Source organism: Theileria equi, chromosome 3 (assembly GCF_000342415.1).
Source record: "Theileria equi strain WA chromosome 3, complete sequence".
NCBI lineage: Eukaryota > Apicomplexa > Aconoidasida > Piroplasmida > Theileriidae > Theileria > Theileria equi.
This window is the reverse complement of record NC_021367.1, coordinates 1,483,928-1,503,751: the sequence shown is the minus strand read 5'-3', so window position 1 is coordinate 1,503,751 and position 19,824 is coordinate 1,483,928. Positions and strand designations below refer to the sequence as shown.

General features: G+C 36.0%; 12 protein-coding genes across 12 annotated transcripts; 4 read left to right on the top strand and 8 right to left on the bottom strand.

Moving 5' to 3' along the window:
* Positions 1 to 6: 6 nt before the first annotated feature.
* BEWA_007480 (hypothetical protein) lies at positions 7 to 1,082 on the bottom strand. Its single transcript, XM_004830948.1, has 6 exons — positions 777 to 1,082; positions 571 to 739; positions 456 to 535; positions 323 to 420; positions 212 to 288; positions 7 to 175 (listed from the first exon to the last, which is right to left on the bottom strand). Exons 1-6 carry the CDS (start codon positions 1,041 to 1,043, stop codon positions 111 to 113), a joined length of 756 nt encoding a protein of 251 aa, XP_004831005.1. The 5' UTR covers positions 1,044 to 1,082; the 3' UTR covers positions 7 to 110.
* An 87-nt stretch (positions 1,083 to 1,169) lies between these two features.
* On the bottom strand, positions 1,170 to 1,954 carry BEWA_007470 (hypothetical protein; the record flags this gene model as incomplete). Its single annotated transcript, XM_004830947.1, has 2 exons — positions 1,170 to 1,761; positions 1,800 to 1,954. 2 exons carry the CDS (start codon positions 1,952 to 1,954, stop codon positions 1,170 to 1,172), a joined length of 747 nt encoding a protein of 248 aa, XP_004831004.1.
* A 39-nt stretch (positions 1,955 to 1,993) lies between these two features.
* Positions 1,994 to 2,402, bottom strand: BEWA_007460 (hypothetical protein; the record flags this gene model as incomplete). The annotated part of the gene is made up of 4 exons (XM_004830946.1): positions 1,994 to 2,053; positions 2,088 to 2,174; positions 2,211 to 2,305; positions 2,384 to 2,402. The coding sequence occupies 4 exons, from the start codon at positions 2,400 to 2,402 to the stop codon at positions 1,994 to 1,996; spliced, it is 261 nt and encodes an 86-aa protein (XP_004831003.1).
* A 59-nt stretch (positions 2,403 to 2,461) lies between these two features.
* BEWA_007450 (hypothetical protein) lies at positions 2,462 to 2,914 on the bottom strand (the record flags this gene model as incomplete). Its single annotated transcript, XM_004830945.1, has 1 exon — positions 2,462 to 2,914. The coding sequence occupies one exon, from the start codon at positions 2,912 to 2,914 to the stop codon at positions 2,462 to 2,464; it is 453 nt and encodes a 150-aa protein (XP_004831002.1).
* Positions 2,915 to 3,035: 121 nt separating this feature from the next.
* BEWA_007440 (sybindin-like family domain-containing protein) lies at positions 3,036 to 3,602 on the bottom strand (the record flags this gene model as incomplete). The annotated part of the gene is made up of 4 exons (XM_004830944.1): positions 3,036 to 3,223; positions 3,258 to 3,314; positions 3,378 to 3,516; positions 3,552 to 3,602. 4 exons carry the CDS (start codon positions 3,600 to 3,602, stop codon positions 3,036 to 3,038), a joined length of 435 nt encoding a protein of 144 aa, XP_004831001.1.
* A 719-nt stretch (positions 3,603 to 4,321) lies between these two features.
* Positions 4,322 to 5,299, top strand: BEWA_007430 (hypothetical protein; the record flags this gene model as incomplete). The annotated part of the gene is made up of 1 exon (XM_004830943.1): positions 4,322 to 5,299. The coding sequence occupies one exon, from the start codon at positions 4,322 to 4,324 to the stop codon at positions 5,297 to 5,299; it is 978 nt and encodes a 325-aa protein (XP_004831000.1).
* Positions 5,300 to 5,620: 321 nt separating this feature from the next.
* On the top strand, positions 5,621 to 5,926 carry BEWA_007420 (uncharacterized protein; the record flags this gene model as incomplete). The annotated part of the gene is made up of 1 exon (XM_004830942.1): positions 5,621 to 5,926. One exon carries the CDS (start codon positions 5,621 to 5,623, stop codon positions 5,924 to 5,926), a length of 306 nt encoding a protein of 101 aa, XP_004830999.1.
* Positions 5,927 to 6,389: 463 nt separating this feature from the next.
* On the top strand, positions 6,390 to 8,075 carry BEWA_007410 (phosphatidylinositol 3- and 4-kinase domain-containing protein; the record flags this gene model as incomplete). The annotated part of the gene is made up of 1 exon (XM_004830941.1): positions 6,390 to 8,075. One exon carries the CDS (start codon positions 6,390 to 6,392, stop codon positions 8,073 to 8,075), a length of 1,686 nt encoding a protein of 561 aa, XP_004830998.1.
* Positions 8,076 to 8,087: 12 nt separating this feature from the next.
* BEWA_007400 (valyl-tRNA synthetase, putative) lies at positions 8,088 to 10,541 on the bottom strand (the record flags this gene model as incomplete). The annotated part of the gene is made up of 2 exons (XM_004830940.1): positions 8,088 to 10,330; positions 10,364 to 10,541. The coding sequence occupies 2 exons, from the start codon at positions 10,539 to 10,541 to the stop codon at positions 8,088 to 8,090; spliced, it is 2,421 nt and encodes an 806-aa protein (XP_004830997.1).
* Positions 10,542 to 10,640: 99 nt separating this feature from the next.
* On the bottom strand, positions 10,641 to 15,146 carry BEWA_007390 (hypothetical protein; the record flags this gene model as incomplete). Its single annotated transcript, XM_004830939.1, has 1 exon — positions 10,641 to 15,146. The coding sequence occupies one exon, from the start codon at positions 15,144 to 15,146 to the stop codon at positions 10,641 to 10,643; it is 4,506 nt and encodes a 1,501-aa protein (XP_004830996.1).
* Positions 15,147 to 16,021: 875 nt separating this feature from the next.
* On the top strand, positions 16,022 to 18,579 carry BEWA_007380 (hypothetical protein; the record flags this gene model as incomplete). The annotated part of the gene is made up of 12 exons (XM_004830938.1): positions 16,022 to 16,231; positions 16,266 to 16,373; positions 16,406 to 16,781; positions 16,816 to 16,862; positions 16,900 to 17,002; positions 17,037 to 17,170; positions 17,205 to 17,256; positions 17,289 to 17,497; positions 17,533 to 17,765; positions 17,801 to 18,201; positions 18,257 to 18,313; positions 18,350 to 18,579. 12 exons carry the CDS (start codon positions 16,022 to 16,024, stop codon positions 18,577 to 18,579), a joined length of 2,160 nt encoding a protein of 719 aa, XP_004830995.1.
* A 40-nt stretch (positions 18,580 to 18,619) lies between these two features.
* BEWA_007370 (Ras family Rab small GTP-binding protein) lies at positions 18,620 to 19,375 on the bottom strand (the record flags this gene model as incomplete). The annotated part of the gene is made up of 2 exons (XM_004830937.1): positions 18,620 to 19,140; positions 19,225 to 19,375. 2 exons carry the CDS (start codon positions 19,373 to 19,375, stop codon positions 18,620 to 18,622), a joined length of 672 nt encoding a protein of 223 aa, XP_004830994.1.
* Positions 19,376 to 19,824: the final 449 nt, after the last annotated feature.

The window sequence follows — 19,824 nt, the reverse complement described above, 5'->3', positions numbered from 1 at the left end:
TCGCTGATCATAGCTTGTTTCCATCACTTTCATAATTTATGCACATTTATGATGCGTACTTCAGTTATGTTCTAAATCTTGTACAAATCTAGCGAATTGTTTTAACATCTTTATTTTTTGGTTCCTAGCATCGCCGTAATGGTGTTAAGCTGATTAAGCCAGTCCCCAACGTTTTCTGCAAGTATGTAGAATGTTTATATAAGCAACAAACCTGGTTGTGAACGAACATTTGACTGTGTTTGTGTGTTCTGATCCTGTGCATTAGTAGACGCAGCTATGCCAATCAAACTAAGGCAAATAAGTGAATAAGAAAATAACAAACATTGGTACACTAGATTCCTGGGCGTGCTTGTCGAAAAGAGGATTTCCCGGAGCGCATATATAAATGTTATAATCATTTCCCAATGGAGCGACACCGATCTGAAAATCGATAAATATTATTATCATGTACGAACCCTATCTTTAGATTGGAAATAATCTATGTACTCCGTAAAAGAGTCCATCCTGGAAGCATTCAGCGCTTGCAATGAAAACACTGGATAAGTATAAGTTACAAAAAGAAAACAATACCTGCTATTGGCACATTCTTAGAAACATCTTCCCATTTTGAACGGTGAGTTATATTTATAACGTCCAATTTCTCATTCAAGATATTTGAACACTGGCCACTTATGTGAAGTGCCATCGAATCTATGAGTTTTTTTCCGTTTCTTGCCAACTTTCCCCTCCATAACACATTCTACAATAACAAATGTGAGGATAAGTAGATGACAAACCAGTGGTTGGTCAGCCTGAGCAGTATTCGACTGATCAATGTTGCGATTGTCATAAAGTTGATCAGGGGTAGGTACTGCCACCTGATTAGATGATGTATACGGTGTATCAGATGGAAAATTCGGAATTCCTGGCACTTGATTGAATTGATGGCGCATAGGTAAAGAAGGATCCATAATAGTTGAAGAGGCGCGAGTGAACAGGTGAGGAGCCTGGACGCGCAGGTGCTCACAGAGCCTTAATTTAACCTTTGGTTGTGTGTATGACATTTTGAATGTCTATTCTGAGAAATGAAACGTACAAAGTATGAAAAAACTAAACGTCAAAACCCCAGGAACACAACCCTTGGGATTCTGAAAATAAGGTGATACGATAGATTCATAAACATCAAAATTTCAAGTATTAGCATTGTATTCATCACTCCTAGAAAACCTTATCATTGAGAGTGTTTCACCGATAATTTTTCGTGTGCCTATGAGATTCGCCTTAAAACCATTATCCTCTACGATGCGTATTATCGTGTCGATCTTGTTTCTCTTCTCTACCAATAAGTATACTACTCCGTTTTCTGATAGATAACTACCAACGGATTCTATAAAACTGACAATAACCTCAGCTCCGTTGATCCCACCGTTCCAAGCACAATCGATCAGATTTTGAGAACCACTTAATCCGTATTCACAAGGAACATATGGTGGATTAAAAAGTACTAGGTCAAAAAAACGGTTGACGGTTGATTCACCTAGCAAATCAATGCAAACGACGTCCGAATAACTCGAAACAGAATTGAGCTTAAACATGTCCATTGTGCTTTCATTTGCACGGTTATTAATGTCTACTGCCACTAAAAACGGCAAATGTTGTATTGCCTCTGAATGATCTGTTCTAACTATCTCTGATTCTAATGCTAATGGTACGTTGGATCCATTCGATAGATGTGATTCAAAAAGTTTTAGGAGATAGGTCGAAATGTATCCACTTCCAGAGCTACATTAAGTTAATCATCTATAGATTCGCAAACATACCCAACTTCTAAAACAAATAAAGGCTCTAATGCCAGTATCCTGGGAATATCCTCCTTTAGGATATCAACGAAAAAGAACGTATCCTCACTAGGTGTATAGACATTTTCTTTGTATGTGGAATTATCCATATGACTATAATCAATGGTATTTGACATGGCTAAATGCAAAATTCAACGGTAATAACGTATTCAATTCTACAAGTCCTTCAACTTCGTCAACGATTGCTTAAGAAGAGTTCTATCAATCTCATCACTCTATAATATAAATATTAATTTGGATAAAACGAACAATAATGGAGTGGTGTAACCAAGTGAACCTATCAGAAAGAATTTCATCCATATTTAGTTTCTTCATCCTAATAGTCCAATACAGCTCCTATATTGTGAATATTTTATAAATAAACCAGCAAACTTTTGCAGAATCCAAAGCGAGTGGAAACGCTACTATACCAAGACAAATAGGACCTAAAAGGCGAAATGAAGGTCCTCCCGGAAGTTTTGTCATTTCTACAAAGATAAAATCAAAGAATAATATAAATTCATGTGTACAAATGCAGATGTGAGGATGCGTTCACAACGACGTACCCCTGACAACCCCAACCATTGCAAAGGTTTAATAGAATCCATACTACGATATCTAAAGCAAGTATAATTTTGCACAAATTAATTCAAATCGATCATTTCTAGTGTAGGTTTCTTGCGGGTATCAGTAAAACCGATAATATCGGTTTTACTACTATCAAACCTACCATTGACACGACTCTCACCTAAACTCTGTGTTGGATTATCTGAAATGAAGTTATCCATATCAGTCAACCTTCGATATCTTGATAACCCAGAAGTTGGACCATGTCTTGGAGCTACGTTGAGAATTCTTAAAATATGGACAATGGGATTGTATCGAAGAAAACCTTTTAAATAGCCAAAAGATATCAAAAGTACGACGAGATGCAGTAAAGAACAAGTCAAACATGCGAACCTGGCGTTGGGAATCTTTTCTGGCGATAGCTCTACACTGTCCGTTTCGTAAGTGAAATATGCAAACAAAACTTGAAATAACACGCAGTTGAAACTGCTTGTTAAACAGAAGATATATCCTAACTGTCTCCAATTCATTACATCAAATGTTACCTTAAATACACAAGAGCTGTTTCCAATAATTCTTCAAAAAAAAGATAACCCACTCCTTGATATCAGAAATCAAACTATAAGATTAATATACATGTTCCGGATAGAATTAAGACCAATCCTTAAAATACAAAGCAATCTGTTCCTCAAATAATTTGGAACGTATAGGCATGTCAAGTTGGTGGAATGGGCATTTTTGGACAAAATCGGAGTACAACTCGTAGATGTAGTTCAAAATAATGTTTACGTGAGACTTAGACGGCCTATTTGTATCACATACTATAAATATACATAGCCCTGAAGAAATTTAATTGACAGAGCACCAACGAACCTGTTAAACTCTCCAAACATTGCAAACGAAACACGTCCGATTCGATATATGTTATACCTGAGCAAATTGATACATACTGTTACAATTTCAAATAATCAATTCAAAAGTAAAAAAAGTTACCTTTTGGTTTAGGAAGTACTGTGTGTGTGTCACTAGACTTGGGAATACATAACTTTAGAGAAATTGTAGATAAACCATGTAGCGTACTGGCTAAACGGATTATATCATTAGACGATAGAGTATCATTTCCATTTAGACACTATAATCATGATAAGTGTTCTATGGCAAAAATACCTTGTAGTAAATCAAACAACCGTGTTTGTTGATCATAAACAATGACAACATGGCCACTTAAAGATTATGATTCACGTTTTTCATATGATTAAATTTGTTGCAAAAACATAGGCAATGGTTTAATTATAATACCGAGGAAACAAAATATTTAAGAGATAGAAGCTATCAAAGAAGCCGTTCCCTAAGATAACAATTCTACAAACTAAAATTCAACTATACACAAAAATTATAATATAAAAGTAAAAGCAAATGTATGAAAAGGATCAAATGTTCGGTGGTTCCATGTAACAATGTGTAGAAGTGGGTATCACCAAACTAGTGGCATAAATAGCTACGATATGTTCATAACACTCTACAATGAATTAAGCCTGCATTTATACACAAGCTAAAAGATGAAATGTGCCACTGGTCCATTCACGCAAAGAATGTGTTTCGATAATTTCGAAAGTGATGTAAACACAAAAACACGTGTAATTAATAATATAGGATTGTTTTGAATTAAATGCTCCTTAATAAGATACAGCACTGAAAAATCAAAACAGACGAAACGCAACTCGATAAAGTGATTGGTATTATAGTGCAGCAACAAAGGGATTGTAATACTGATACAAGATGCACACCCAGTTTCTGATATATTAGCCTAAATTGTATGTATAATTTTCCTATTTTTATGTTGGAAGTTTCTGGATGAATCGCTATTTTCTACCGTGATTATACATTCCTACATATTCCGTTATTTTTGCGATTTTTTACCATTATTTTAAACAAAGATGTCTGCCGCCACTTTGTGGAAAAACTATAAGCTGGATGATGTCATAAACAGGATGATCTATCAGAGATTCCCCGAAGGCAACAAAATAGTGTGTAACAACGCCAAAATGGTCATTGAATCCACAAACATGTTTACGAATGACCAATACACACTCCCCCAATCTGTAGACGTTCATATTCGTGAACTCTATCCTATTCTACATCGAATAAAATCGGAAAGTAAATCACTATCTGTCCAAGAACTGGGAAATATGGCACATTCGCTGGATACTATACGTTCAGCTCCAACTGATATACATGGAACTTTCGATATGGACTGTAAAACTCCTATGCATAATTATGACACATTCACGAATATCGAAGATAAGGGGGAATATAATATCGAGGAATTTCGTAGTATGGATTGTCACGGAGGAAATATGTTTGGTTATACAAATACCAATGGGTCCCCCTCAAGCGACTCTATCTATAAATTAGATTTTAATACGCCCATATTTAGAGATGGACCTCAATATATCGGTGCTGGAGGGTATACAGGTGAAATGCAGAAATATGATCCAAGTGATTTTGATTTCAAAGATGAATTCCTAACCGCATTTCAACCTGGAAACGAATATCACAATGACTACACTACTCTGGAAACTCCTGTGGCAAACACGAGCAAGATAAATGACAATTTTAACAGCGACACACTGGTTTCTTCATTCGCATGGGAGCAAAAGTTAAATCAAAACACTAAAGTTAGTGCGACCCCAAACAATCTCTTCTCTAACACTGGTTATTTCGACAATAAACCAAACACAATATCGGACTCTGTTAACAGACCTGGCAATCTTTGGAATGAATCAGATAGCTTTAATTTCCGTTCTAACTTTAATCCAGACTCGCCCATTAGGTCAATAAAAAATGATTTGGACATAAGGTTCCCTTACGTAAGCACACCTACTCCCCAAAGGTCTTATTTTAACTACATATAACTGGTTTAGGTTTTGCTTTACGGTAGCTTACCGGCTAATAAGGGAAAATGTAGCATATTATAACTATAAGCTCTAGCGCACATTTATATATTTAACAAAGTATATATAGTTGAGTGTTACAAGTGAGATCTGGTGACGGGGTACAGAACTGCGAGACAAGAAATATTGGAAACAAAGTTCCATTTAAACAAAATATCTTGTAGGTGTGATCTGAAAAATCCTAATGCAGTGGTCACCCTACAAGAACCCCTGGCAAAGATAAACTCCACGCCAAAAATCTATCTTAATGTGGGTAAATATTGCGATAGATGTAAAATCAAAATGGCGCTAACTTGTAAATCCCTTTTATATAGGATAATTGAGTTGCGTGTTCCTATAGAAGGGGAACCATGGAAAGTATATGCATTGGGGGTCATAAACATGGTATTGTTCGGTTGGGGAATGATATTGAGTGGTTTTATGAATAATTGTGCGGAAGATGTGATAATTGGACTTATGCAATTCATAATACCGTTCGTTGGTTGGATTTGGGCAATATTTTGGGGGATTCTCATCGTTTCACATAAATTTGCGGACACAAGAAGCAATAATAGACTCAAAAATGACACAGTGGTCTCCGATTTCTAGTTTAGCCTCCATAACTCATTTAGCCGATAGAGGGTAAGATCGGGGTTGTCCTGAACCTGTATAATTTTCACTTAAAATAAACATGGATTGACCTTGTAATAGTTTTAATTTTTATATTATAACACTTTTCAATATGTGGTTCATTAGATAGTCTTGTATACTTGACAAGTGGGATGTTGAGGTGGACGTTCTCTGTGGACTTGTATACTAATCTGTTTTGATGATAGTAACACGATTAGAATGTGAATAAAATCTTGGAGGATGTCGTCAGGTGGACTGCGAATCTCTCAGCAGAACTACTTCAGCACACACAATGCCCTAGTAGGTGCTACCGAGGACCAATCTGTCCGATTCATCCTACACGAACTCGATGGGACTCGCCATGGAGCATTACGTATCTATCCTTTTTACGATATACAGGTACTGTTGAAGTATATGTTCATCTTAAACGGTTTCCCTTCAGATGGTTAAAAGACTGCTTATAAAGAAGCTTTGTCTACCTTCTGGTACAGAGGTAAAAGACTTAAGGATTCTATACAAGGGAAATGAACTTCCAAATTATCGGACTATGGATTCCTACATAAACAATAGTAGAAGTGAATATAAACTGTACTGGTCTGTTAAGGAAACCAACCCTGAATTTGGAATCCGTCCTTTGGGTATAAAAATACCCTCCAAAATGCAAAATATAATTAACGATATTTTGCTGTCTATGAAACATAACATCAAGCCAAAGTTGACAATGGATGGGACAGGTGGAACATATCAAATGTTTAACAAACTACGTAAATGCTGTGCAATATTTAAACCGATAGATGAAGAAGCTTTTACTCCATATAACCCTCGCGGGTACGAAGGTAAAATGAATCAGCAGGGATTCAGAACGGGTGTCTTATCTGGAGAAGGAGCCAGTAGAGAGGTGGCTGCCTATTTGTTGGATGAGGCCTACGGGGGTTTGTGCGGAGTACCCATAACAACCATGGTTGAGGCATCCCACAGCGCATTCAAAAACAGCTGTGATTCTAAATACACCACTGATTTTGAACCTGGAGCTAAATGGAAACCTGGTTCGCTGCAAGAGTATATAGAATCTAGAGGCACCAGTGGAAATTATAATCCAAATTTGTTTAGTATTTCTGATGTCCACAGAATTGGTATTCTTGACTTGAGGGTTTTAAATCTGGACAGAAATGATGAAAACATATTGGTTGTTAACACTACTTACAGTAAGCAATCTAGTAACAGTAACCGAAAGTATAGACTTGTTCCTATTGATCATGGACTCATATTGCCTGACGCTATAGATATCGCTGACATAGATCTGGTATGGTTTACTTGGCCACAATCAGAAGTGCCATTTTCACAAGATGAACTTGATCTCATTTACTCATTTGATCCTGATAAAGATGCAGAAAGACTAAAAAAACATCTCCACATCAGATCTGAATGCTTGAGAACTATGAAAGTCACGGTTAGATTGTTACAAATTGCTGCTAGTATGCATCTTAATCTCAAGCAAATTGCACAAATTGTTTGCAGAAATGACATAGATACCCCATCTGAACTGGAAATTACTATTAAAATTGCTATTGAACGAGCATATAAAATCACAGACTCAACGTCATTGATGACAACAAACAGATTGGGATATAATATAGACCTTATAGAACATGCTGGGAAAGTAAACCAGTGCAAACCAGCTGTATTTATAGACGATGATAGTAGTAGTTCTACATCATCATCTGACAACGAGGATGAGATCGTTTCCAACACGCTTCCTAACGTTGATGAGCTACCGTCATCAACGTTTTTCAATTACAACAATGCCGAAGACCTAAAATATACTAATCTAGTTCACACTGGACGCACTAAACGTGCCACACATAGAAGAAGAAAACCTCAACAATCTGAAAAATCCATATGGTCTTTAGAAGATAGTAGAGGGCATCCAATACAATTTGATTGGGATGCCGCATTTGAAAATACATTTTTCAGATTGCTCGAGGAAATGTTTATAGGTGGTATTCAATCATCACATCCAAGCTGGAAAAAATACCAGTATAACGGAGAAACAACCGAACAATTTCCGTGGCTAAATGAAGACACACATACATTTGCCTTTACACACTGTTGGTTTAAACGTGACTAAATTTGTAATAACCTAGTAAAAATTTAACTTTGGGACACTATTATATGTCAATTGTAGTAGATATTCTACATAATCCTTTTCCAATAGTAGAGTATTTAATATTGATTCCGGAGCTTCTAGCGATATATCAGTGTCCCCCTCGGCTACCTTCTTACGTATAAGCTGCATTATTTTCATGAACTCATCTAGCTTATTTGAGCGTTCTTCACTCTCAAACTTTGGCCAATTATGCATATCTTTCATAGATTTTAGATTTAAAGGCAATTCCATCGAGTAAATAAAGCTAGATGCAAATGGAATCATTAATCTAAGCATATCCAAATAACTATAAACCAAAAATCCTATATCCTTTTTTCTTAGTCTATAATATGGAATTAAATAACTGGAAAATATCTTGACATATTTTTCTAGCGATAATATAGCTCTATCAAATCTAAAATTTTCAATATAAGAGCCAACATTAATTCCAAGATGTGAGAAACTAGGACTTAGATAGTACCTTAGAAAATCCGACTCTAACTGAAATTGAATTTCAGAAATGTTACTAATAAGAGCCTCTTCACTAACTTTTTGTATGAATTTTGTGATTTGTAAAACTTTAGTAAGCAAATATTCTATTTCATTACAAGCGTGTGTAAAACTATGAGCAAAGTCAGATTGAGATGTCAAAGAAGCCAGTTTCATCCTACACGCAGACTTAGCTCCATCGCTGTATATGTTCTTGGTTTTTTTTCTATTGTTATTAATGAGCGAACCAAGTGTCACCGTGTTTCCTAAGGATTTGCTCATCTTTTTACCGTGACCGTCAGTGACCATCCCATGTAAAAATATATCATCAAACGGCGGATTGTTATCCAAAAATTTTGGACATAAAATGAGCATTTTTGTTATCCAACTCTCTAAAATATCATAACATGTATAAACAAGTCTCTTGGTGCTAGCATTCTGCTCAGATGATTTGTCAGAAAATTGCGTAATGATTGGCCATAATGCTGAAGTGAACCATGTATCAAATACACGTGTGTCAGCCTTTATAGTATATCCAATATCCAAAGCTTCAGAAAATGGCATTTTTAAATATCTCTCTGCCAGATTTTCTGCTTCCCCAAGGCTGTTAGCAAACAACATCTTAGACATTACGCCATTGGTTAAGTACCATATTGGTAACGTAATTCCCCACCAACCATTTCTGCTAACGCACCATTGTCTTTTACTTTCTAAACGCTTTTTTAGTATGGACTTACGACATTCTGGGTATACTTTTACTCTCTCTGTTTCCAACAAATCTATTGCAACTTTAGACATAGTATCTACATTCAACAACCAATGAGCAGTTGGAATTATTATTACCCTAGCATTTTCGTCCAATATATCAAATGGTGATTGTTCACAAACTTTTCCAGCAACTCTGGAAAATGACAGAAAATCATCTTTTGCATCGTTCAAGGTTAGACTTACCAAACGTGATGGAACATTTTGAAGTTTTCCGTCCATCCTCACAATGTTTATTATGTCAAGATTATGTTCCTTGGCAATAAAAAAGTCTGATTCAAAGTGGGCAGGTATTATTAACTTTGCCTTTCCCAGTTCACGATCATTCAAGGATAATATCGGGATCACTCTACCATTGTTAGGCATTATGGCTTGTTTTCCTGTTAAACTCTTAAATAGTTCGGAAGACACTCCCAAAGCTGCTGTTCCGTGATAAAATTCTGGATGTGTAGTTGTCGCAATTATTTTTTCATCCGTATCTTTAACAGGGAATATTATCTCATAAACAACCCTCTCTTTGGTATTTATATCAACTTCTGCTGCGGATATAATTTCTACAGAATTGTTGCGATATCTTGCAAATGTTGGCCAATATGATTCCTCCAATAAACCACTATTATAGAACTCCATAAATACATCCTTTGTTATCTTCTTACTTCTTCTATCAAGCGTCCAATTGGAATAATTCCAGTTAATATCCAAGTTGTACAGATTGGCCAAATGTTTGTTTCTAAGTAGTCCACATTCTCTAAATGCCATTTTTAGTCGTTGAGATTCGGAACCAAAGGTACCATATTTTTTGGTGAACCACTTCTGGAATCCGTGGCCTGCATGATCATTCCCAAATGCTACATCTACATTTGTACCACTCATCTCACAGTATTTGAGAAAAATGTCTCCTCCAACCAAATTCATACCGTGTCCAATGTGTAATTCCCCCGTAAGATTTGGAGGAGGTGCCAACAACTTTACAAGGTCTGCATCTACATAAAATTGTCAAATAAGTGTAAAGCTACCTTTAATCGTGGGAAGCGCAAAAGGGATGGAATCCCTGCTGCGAGATAGAGCCTGTGGGCATAAATAGGTGGTTTTCTTTATCGAAAAGCATTCATATTCGTAAAAGCAATATAATATACAGAGTAAAAATGATAATTTAGTAACAACGGTCTGGATTGAGACGAAAGCTACATCCATGCTCCGAATTTGTCACTCCGAAAGAGGTACAAATCGGACCCCAAAGTATAGCAAGCAACTATCTTTACATTAATATACATAGTGCAACATTGATAAATTCTAGGAGCTATTATGGTGTCTGATGATAGATTGGATAGGACACTCCTCATTAAGTATCTCCTGTTTCTTGCGGAGTAAAGACTGATAAACCGAATCCTTGGAGGCAATATCTCCAATTATATTTTTTAGAAGGATAAGATTCAGTCTGAACCTTAACAATAGCTTTACATTATTGCTAACTGTGTTATTCACCAAAGAGTGTTGTTGGCAAAACGCAACATATCTTTCTCCCTCATTTAAAGCCATTGAATGCGGTTCTATGACAAATTTACTATTCAACCCACAAACCGGATGAAACTTAATCCTGCAATCTTTCTGAAAACACTCCAATTTAAATCCAGAGCGGCAATTGCAAACATCGCAAGCCTGAGAATCGACAAAATGCAGATCCTTAACATCCGACCGTTTTGTGCCCAAACATAGGTCCAGCGTCTCCTTTGGAAAACAAATTGCACAAATAATATGAAAGTACAAGGAGCCGGCGGAGTTTCCAGGTAACTCCTTTAGCACACCCGAATCTCTTTCACATATAGAGCAACGGGCCCTCGAATCAGAGTTTCGGCATGGGTCACAGAGAAATGTAAGACTATATGTCTCTCTTTCAGCCGCACTAGAAGTTGGCTCTTCCGTATTTTGCGATGGAATAAATAACGGTGATGGTGCTATCTTTTTGTCCTGTGAACTTAATTTATTCTTAGATAATGAACTTTTATCCCCAGAAATACTAGTAAGATCATTATCACCGTAACATTGATTATATTCTGCCGCTTGATTATCTATGTAACAGGAATCATGGACAAACACCTTGCATTTCCTGCAGCAGTGTCTGGCCTCAATTCCAAAGCATACTCCACATCGACTCAAACTTGCAGTATTAAATAGATTCAAGGACTCATTTTTTACTAAGCTATCAGACTGTTGTGTTTGTGACTTCTTTTTCTTGTCCTTGTTTTCAAACAAAGAAGAGGCGGTGTCTCTATTTAAAAACCTTTTATTTCTTATGGACATTTGTTCCACCCAGTTACGATCTTTATCATGTAAATTACAAAAAAACTTTAAAGTTATACGCTGTAAAAGTGGATCTCCATTGAATCCCTTGAAAAGATGGTTGTAATTAGTATCTACTGTAAATCTAAAGCCGTGAAGCCACGCACAAAAAGGGTGAGCATAAACATGGCAATCATCACATTTCAAAACGACACCCCAATTTATTCCACAAACAACACAAAGCTCCTCCTTACGCCAAGAAGCTATTCCACGTATATTCCATGGTTCAAGAGAAATATAATCATTACACTTAGTCTCAGGCATTAGAGAAATTAGGCAAAAAACATGAGCCCAATCGTCACCTTCACAGCGTTTAAATGCTCCGCCACCTCTTCCACAAATTATACAAATAACACTGCAACTTTTAAATCCTGTTTGCCAATGTCCACCTAAAACTCTTTTCTCATATTCACATCTTCGACAGATATAATCATTCTGATCAATATCCCTTCGGCCCCTTCCTATACCATAACAATTTTTGTGGCAATTCATGTAGCAGCGTGAACATGTATAAAGAGGGTTCAAATTCGTACTAAAACACCTAAAGCAGACGCTGCAAAACAATGCCTCAGCTACAGAAGTATTCTTTTTAAATGATTTCTTAGGTTCAGAGACAGATTGTGAACTTTCTGCCTTGATGGACTCCCTAGATATTGAAGTTGAAGTCTTGGAAACCAAACTAATATTGTTGTGTTCCTGTTGTTTAGCTTGGGTCTGAGGTGGAATATCAATAACATCACGACAACCCAAAGAAATATAACTGACTAAATCACTCCATCTCTCCACTGCCTCATATTTCGAGAGCATCATATTATAAAAGGAAAACCTTTCTGACATCCTTAACCCAGACGAATTCTCCTCCAAAATGCTAGAACAGAGATTTTCACGTACATGTGATAGTTCCTTCAAAACAACTTTCAATTCTGCTTCCAATAATTCCTTCTGTCTTAATACGAAATCCTTCTCATCAATACAAGGCCAATTCCATCTACCTAAACGGACTGTTTGTATCTGTAAGGTGTCAACATTTGGCGTGAGGGGACTTTGTGTAGATATTATGCCCTTCGTAGTAACATCTTTTGGCGCTGATTGAGTGCTCTTTAGTGATGAAATTTTTGGTAAAAGCGGTTTAGACGCCGAATATACAGGTGTATTCGTTGTACTTGGTAAATCACCAATGATATTTTTAATCTTTTCCATAATAAGTGACCAATCAATATAATTCAGACAGCTAGTGTCCTTATTTGCAGAGATTCTATCATTCATAACGGCCAATTTCATCTCTACATCTGTAGCGAGACTCATTTCAAAAACACAACGCTTGAGTATCTCACATTCAAACATTGAAAGAGGTATAAATTTGTCTAATTGCAAATTTTTTAAAGATGGTCTAGAAACGGAACTCTTTTTTAAAATATTTCTACGTGCCCTAAATAGGTCACTCTCCTTAGAAGACAATGACATTACGCTATTTAAATATCTCAAATCATCCTTTAATCCATATGCCATTATTCCAGTCAAAAAATCAATGTCCTTACCATTAGTTATCTTAGCACCAATATGGCCTGCTCCAGATGCGTAGGTTGTTCTTATCAAATCATTGTGCACCTGAGAAATTATATGTCTAATTTCTTGATCTATGAAAACGTTAGCATAAGAAAGTGATGAAGGATCGCAATTTTCCAGGAAGTAACCTCTAAAAACATTGTCTAGTAACTTTCTATTCGCCTTAAAAACAATGATACCACAAGATATACCTGTATCTACTAATACGTGAAAGCGAATGTATTTCGTATCATTTGTGGATGGAGATAACTTGGTTTGGTTTTGCGAATCCAAATCCAAAGAAAATTTGATAGAATCCAACAAAGACAGTATACCCTTGCAATTAGAGAATATTTGCTGTATAAAACACTCAGATAGTTCTCCCGGTTCTAATAAATCATATGAAAGCAAATTGCTGTCTAATGGCAAAATCTCCTGTAAAATTTTCTTTCTCGAAACCATATCCTGGCTATTCAATATATCTAGAGCAGCGGGACCAAACGATATACGCTTGAAAAACTCATACTTTTGCCAAAGTAAACGTTGGCCTCTGTACTTATTAGGATCACTTGAATCCGTCTTTTGTATATTATTAACTTCCAACGGAGTCTTAATCTTTATATTTGTTTCAGGTGTTTTTATATTCAAAACAATGTCATCGGCATTATGAATATCTGATTTAAATTCTCCTATATAATCAAAAGTCTCACTTATATCATTGCTAAACGCATCCACAATATCAGACAGTTTTCTCTTGGGTCTCAAATTCTCAGGTTCTATCTCAAGATACTCTGGAGGTGAGAATGTACTAGTCATTTTTATGGTTGGAACTAAGGGGTTTGGACGTGACATTCTTTCTGAAGCATCCAAACTGTAATCATCAACACTATTTGTCGCAAGTAAAAGATCAGATACTACCTTTTGATATTTACTATATGTACTTCTTCCCCTATAAACTAACACAGCACGCCTTTTAGCTTCCATTTGAAGGGACGTGCTAATAAACTCCAAATCAGTGTGTTCTTGACAAAATGCGCCCTTAAACGTAAAATACTGGATTCCCATAACGGAATTAAACTCTACTATGCTTGAAAACGCCCTTCCTACGTAACCAGATTTGCGATTCATTGCACAGCGTGGGTGCAGATATCTGAAACATTTTGGAAATGAGCAGGGGAAAATTACACCAGATGATAAACCACACGCATCACAGATTGCGGCAGCATGTTCATACTGTGTCCCTTTTGTGCTAGGTGAGTGTTGTTTGTGTAAATGCTTAAAACTAATATCTGAACCTTCAGTGAAAAATATGCAACTTAAGTGGTTCCAAACTCTTTTTCCTTTATTATAACGCATTATTCCACCGGAAGTGTTACAGATAAAACACAATGGAAGTTTTGTTCCAGGCGTTTTATTCCTACAAACGTCACATTCAAACAGAAAAACCGATGGTGAATTATGAACTAAACCATAACATTTGGAATGTATTACCGTGCCACAGTGTCTACATTTGGCTTTATCAGATGCCAGAGGACCCAAACATGCGTCACAGACCTCCTTCTCAATAATGGCAAATGAGTCTGCACTTCTGTTGTCCTTAGAACGTATCTTACATGAAAACAAATTGATTCCGTTGTCACAATTGCAATCAAAGTATCCGTAAGCTTGATCTGGTTGATACTTGAAGGATTTTGCTTCGTCATTAAGAATAAAAGGGTCTCCCTCAGACTTGGAAATATTTTCATCAATAATTGATCTGTAATTGTCATATCTTACCAAAGCAGAGATGTAATCTGACGGGTATGGTTCCTCTTCGTTAGGAGTGTCTGCGTCTTGTAAAAGTTCGTGCAAACACTCACTAGAATCATCTCCAAACTCCAAATCGACATTTGGATTCGCACATTTCGAACCCATCATGAGTTCTTGTTAGTTCAAGTAAAACTTTAGAAGAATTTGACTCATGAGTCTCGTTTTTTATGAATGTAAAGAGCTATATGATGAGCAAAATAGTATGCATTAGCAAATATAAAGCCATTATTAGATGTAAATGAGGACTACATTGTATAAGGAGACTGCTATGAACAAGTTTGGTGATATTTGTGCCTAAATTTTCATTATTCCATGAAGTTGACTACATTACGTTAAATATTAGGGGTTAAGAGAGCAAATAAGATCATATCAAGTTTATATACACATTATGAGTACTTAACTAAGGGTATATGAGTGGCTAGTTATATAAAATGTGAAGGGAAACGCAGATTCTGGGTGAATCCTAACCTTGGTTGATATGCCCAACGTCAAAGATAAGGGAGATTTACAATAAGTTTTACACCAGTTATAACGTTTTTTAACGAACTTGTCGTTTATACATATATTTTTCGGATCTTTGGTAGCATTAAGATGAGAAATCTGCTGCAAACTTGGTTATATGGACGTTCCGCTGTTTATATAATGAAAGGGTATTCGTGGCTTCAAAATTTAAAGAGTCTCCCGTATAAATATTCTCAAATAATATCTAAATTCAGACGGAGATGCCTTTTCTACAGATAGATCCTGTTGTAATAATGTGTCTCCTACACGTACAAACCATCTATAATTTATATATCATTGACAGATTCATTTGAAATAAAATATAAAGTCAAAAAATAATTTTACTTGTGTTGGATCTGTGTGTCTATTTGTGTGACATTCTTCCCAAGTGGTGTATCCCCGCAACTGTACTCTGTTTTCAAGGAAAACTGATTCTGGCCTGTAGATTCGTGTCGTAGACAGCCCATCTGTATCTCAACATGATAGGTTCAAGGAAACATAGATATATACTTACTGTTATAAAAACATGCATTATCTCATATCTCTGGTTTTTTATTGGAAAAACTGCCATTGTAAATGCTATCATATCTAGCAGCGTTACAAGATGTCTCGAAGAAGGAGAGGGTTTTGGTAATCCAAAAACATGCAAACCGAGACTAAATGCCGAAATAAACGTATTTCATGGAAAGGTACGAAGGATGATAAATAATTAAAATATTGTAGAGAATGTATAATTACATATTTCGCGACAAGAAAGAACCGTCAAGAGGATTGTATGTGAATATAGAAACATCCCTAACAAGTGTGGCATATGATTTGGAATACATCAAGGTATGTTTCCCATAAAGTATAAAGTTGTTTAGAGCGTCCCTTACATGTACAAGGAGCATAATGTAGCAAAATCATACAAAGAAACAGGTCCGGATTTCGAAAACCACTGTCCCAAACTAAGCCACAATAAATGTACTAAGAACGATATCCCTGAAGAACTTAGAGAAAGTTTTCCTGAGGGGGCATGTTGTATTTGTGGCTTAAATGTTACCAGTAAATCACCAAGAGACAACTATAACTGCGAGCAACTGGATGAATATGCTACTGGAGCAGTTATAAGCATGAGTTGTTTGGAAATTATCGGACCATGGTATAAAATGTACAAGTCGTCTTACCCACCTTCACAAATTAGAAAGATTACGGTTAATATTTATAAGTTTGATTCCAAGAATGACATAATACCGGATGGTAAGACACATAGATAACGTACATGTCTATACAGTCAAAAACCCTAAAAAAGTGGAAGAGGGAGCTTCGAAAGCAAAAAAGGTTTGTCTTCGTATTCATCCATATAAAGCTTGTTTAGACACAAAAAACAGTAAAGGATAAAGGGACTCCTCAACCATTAAAACTTGGTGCAGAATTTGTTCAAGTCACATTAATGAACTCTGCAACGAAGTATAAGGATGGTATGTTCACCACTTATTTGAAATATGAATGTAGAAAACCTTGACATTATGGTTGAGTATATGTCTAGTGCATCAAAAGATGGCAGTCCAGCTCCGCTAATAGATCAATATATTTTTGCTCCATATTATCCAAGAAGCAATAATACTGTAAAGGGCGCTTCTCTTAAGGTTTGAGATCATTGAAAGTAACAAACATCTGCAGGACAAATGTTTGGATCCTGGATGGGATGAAAAAGCACGTGCGCTTTTGCCAGGTTAGAACTTATTACAGATTATAAATATACAGGCTTGCCAAAATCGATAGCTATTTATATGCGTTGCACAAAAAATCTCATAATGGTAGATAAAAGTGCGGTAGACGAAACTGGTGTAAATTGTGACAAAATCGGCATTGCTCCTGGAACTTGGTATGATCACAAAAGACTTTGTAACTCTCCAAAAGAGACATGCATCCGAAATCAACTTGGATGGTATCATGGTGAGTACAAAGAAAAGGTTTGTTTAACTTTACTATAAACGTAACGATATAGACGCGTGTACCTATTTTATATGGTGTTTCTCCTACGTTGACAGTAAGAAAGATAAACAATCAACTTCCTATGGATATGAAAGGGCCTAAAACTACTTGGGATGATAAAAATTTGGTTCACATGCTAACTTATACCCATAACATGGAAGACATAACAAAACTAAAAATTATTACATTTGATGCCACCGTTACCGAAATCGTATCAAGCTCACCAGGATTCATTTTAGAGGCCAAGTTTGTTACATAAATTATGATTTATTGATTTTTAGAATTGATGGTGCATGTGAATTAGGGACAAGGAAGCCTTGTAAAATTGATATAAAAACCAAGAATATGGGAACCATCAGGGCTCCATTTACCCACAGGATCCATTGTTATTGTAAAGGAGACACTGAAGTATATGAAAAGGCATCTGGTAGCGCAACGGAGCAGACAAAAGATATAGAATCCAATGGAATAGCTTCATTTTCTATGCCGTTACATTTCAGAGGAGGAAACTTGTCTGAGGAATTGATTTGTAAGATAGAATTATTATCTGGATCTCATACACATCTTGATACGGTTAGGCTTCCAATTGTTCTTAAGGGACTTAAATTAACTCTTTCGGTGGACACAAGGTCGAAGGACATTCAGCTGTCTACAAGAGAAGAGGAAATTATTCCACTGGTAAGTACTTGTACTTTTATGTAGTATAATGTAGGTTCCTACCAAAGAGAAGGCTAAAGAAACGGAACCGACATGTTCCTGCAGCAAATATAACATCTTTTGTATATTATTTAACTGTAAGTTAAGAAGGAATCTGCATATAAATTTCATAGTCCGGAGTTGTGTCAGTCATTATTTCAAAAAAGTCTACTTTTACATACTAATTGGCCTCGGAGTTTTACTTGCGATTATTCTTTTGCCAATTTTGATACCCTTTGTGATAAAGGTAGCTTCGGGAATAGTATGGCTGTGTAAATTGCCATATAAAAGATTGCGTCGCAAGAGAAAAATAGAATCAAATAGAATTTTAGAATCTAACTGGGATCATATGCACCAACAATAGAGATGTTCTAACTTGTACAATATAAAAAAGTAATTATATGTTACAAGATACCCATGCAGCAACTTGACCGTAAATTGTTCGTATTGACTTCATCAACTCTCAAAGTTTTTTTTGAAAGTTTAGGAGCAAGTTTATCCCATTTTGATGGATTTTCTGAAATTTCCTGGGCTAGCAAATCAAATACGTGGACTATATTTTGTCCAGTTTTAGCGCTTGTTTCAACGAATATTAGGGATTCCTCCTTAGCATAGGCCTTCGCATTTGCTAATGTTTGAATTGTTTCCGGATTTGAACCAAGTAGATCTATTTTATTTGCAACTAGTACTATGATCGTTTCATTGTTATTAGCAACACGTATTTGGTTGACCCAGAATGCAGCATGTTGTAATGTTTGTGGTAAAGTTACATCCAAAATAACAATGGCACATGCAGCTTTCCTATAATACATAGGCAATATACTTTTAAAGCGCTCCTGACCGGCAGTGTCCCAAATTTCGAAGTTCATTTCCATATGTGTTGCGGATCCATCATCAGAGCCACCGGAGATGTTCTTTGATGAGACTCTTGAGCCATTTTGCGATGATTGATAGCAGTTTTCTAACGCTTCCTTGTCAGTCCTTTTACTTTTATTTTGAACATCCCGACCGGAGATTCGTACGGTATAATTAAAAAAGGCACCTCCAATCGTAGAGTTTATATTATCAGAAAACTCACCCCTGGTCAGACGAACTACAAAGCTTGATTTACCTACAGAAGCATCACCTAATAGTACTGTTTTGTAGCTCCTTTTTTCCATCATTATCAGAGCTTTTAACGTTACAGACAACACAACTCACTATAGCCTTTATTGCTAGAAAATGGACCACTTTCCCGATAGACTCAGTTATAAAATAAGGTTAAACATAAATTATGCCTTGTGAAGATGATTGATTTGGGAGAATGCATTGTAGTAGAGAAACCTGTGAATATACTTACACACGCTAAGATAATATGGATAAAAGTTGAGACAGAGCATAAAATGCTAGTACATATAGTATATATTTATATTAAAAGGAGGGATTTTCAATAAAATACCTTTTAAATATTTTTAAAGTGGTGCTTAAAGCGAAATCAAGGGGGACCCCTTTCAGTTTCTACAAGACAACGTATACGGATATATTTGTTATTTTAGGTATATTCTGCATTTATATTTAAACTTTGTATAGATTTTATACTCATTCCAGAACTAATGTGTTTTAAGTACAC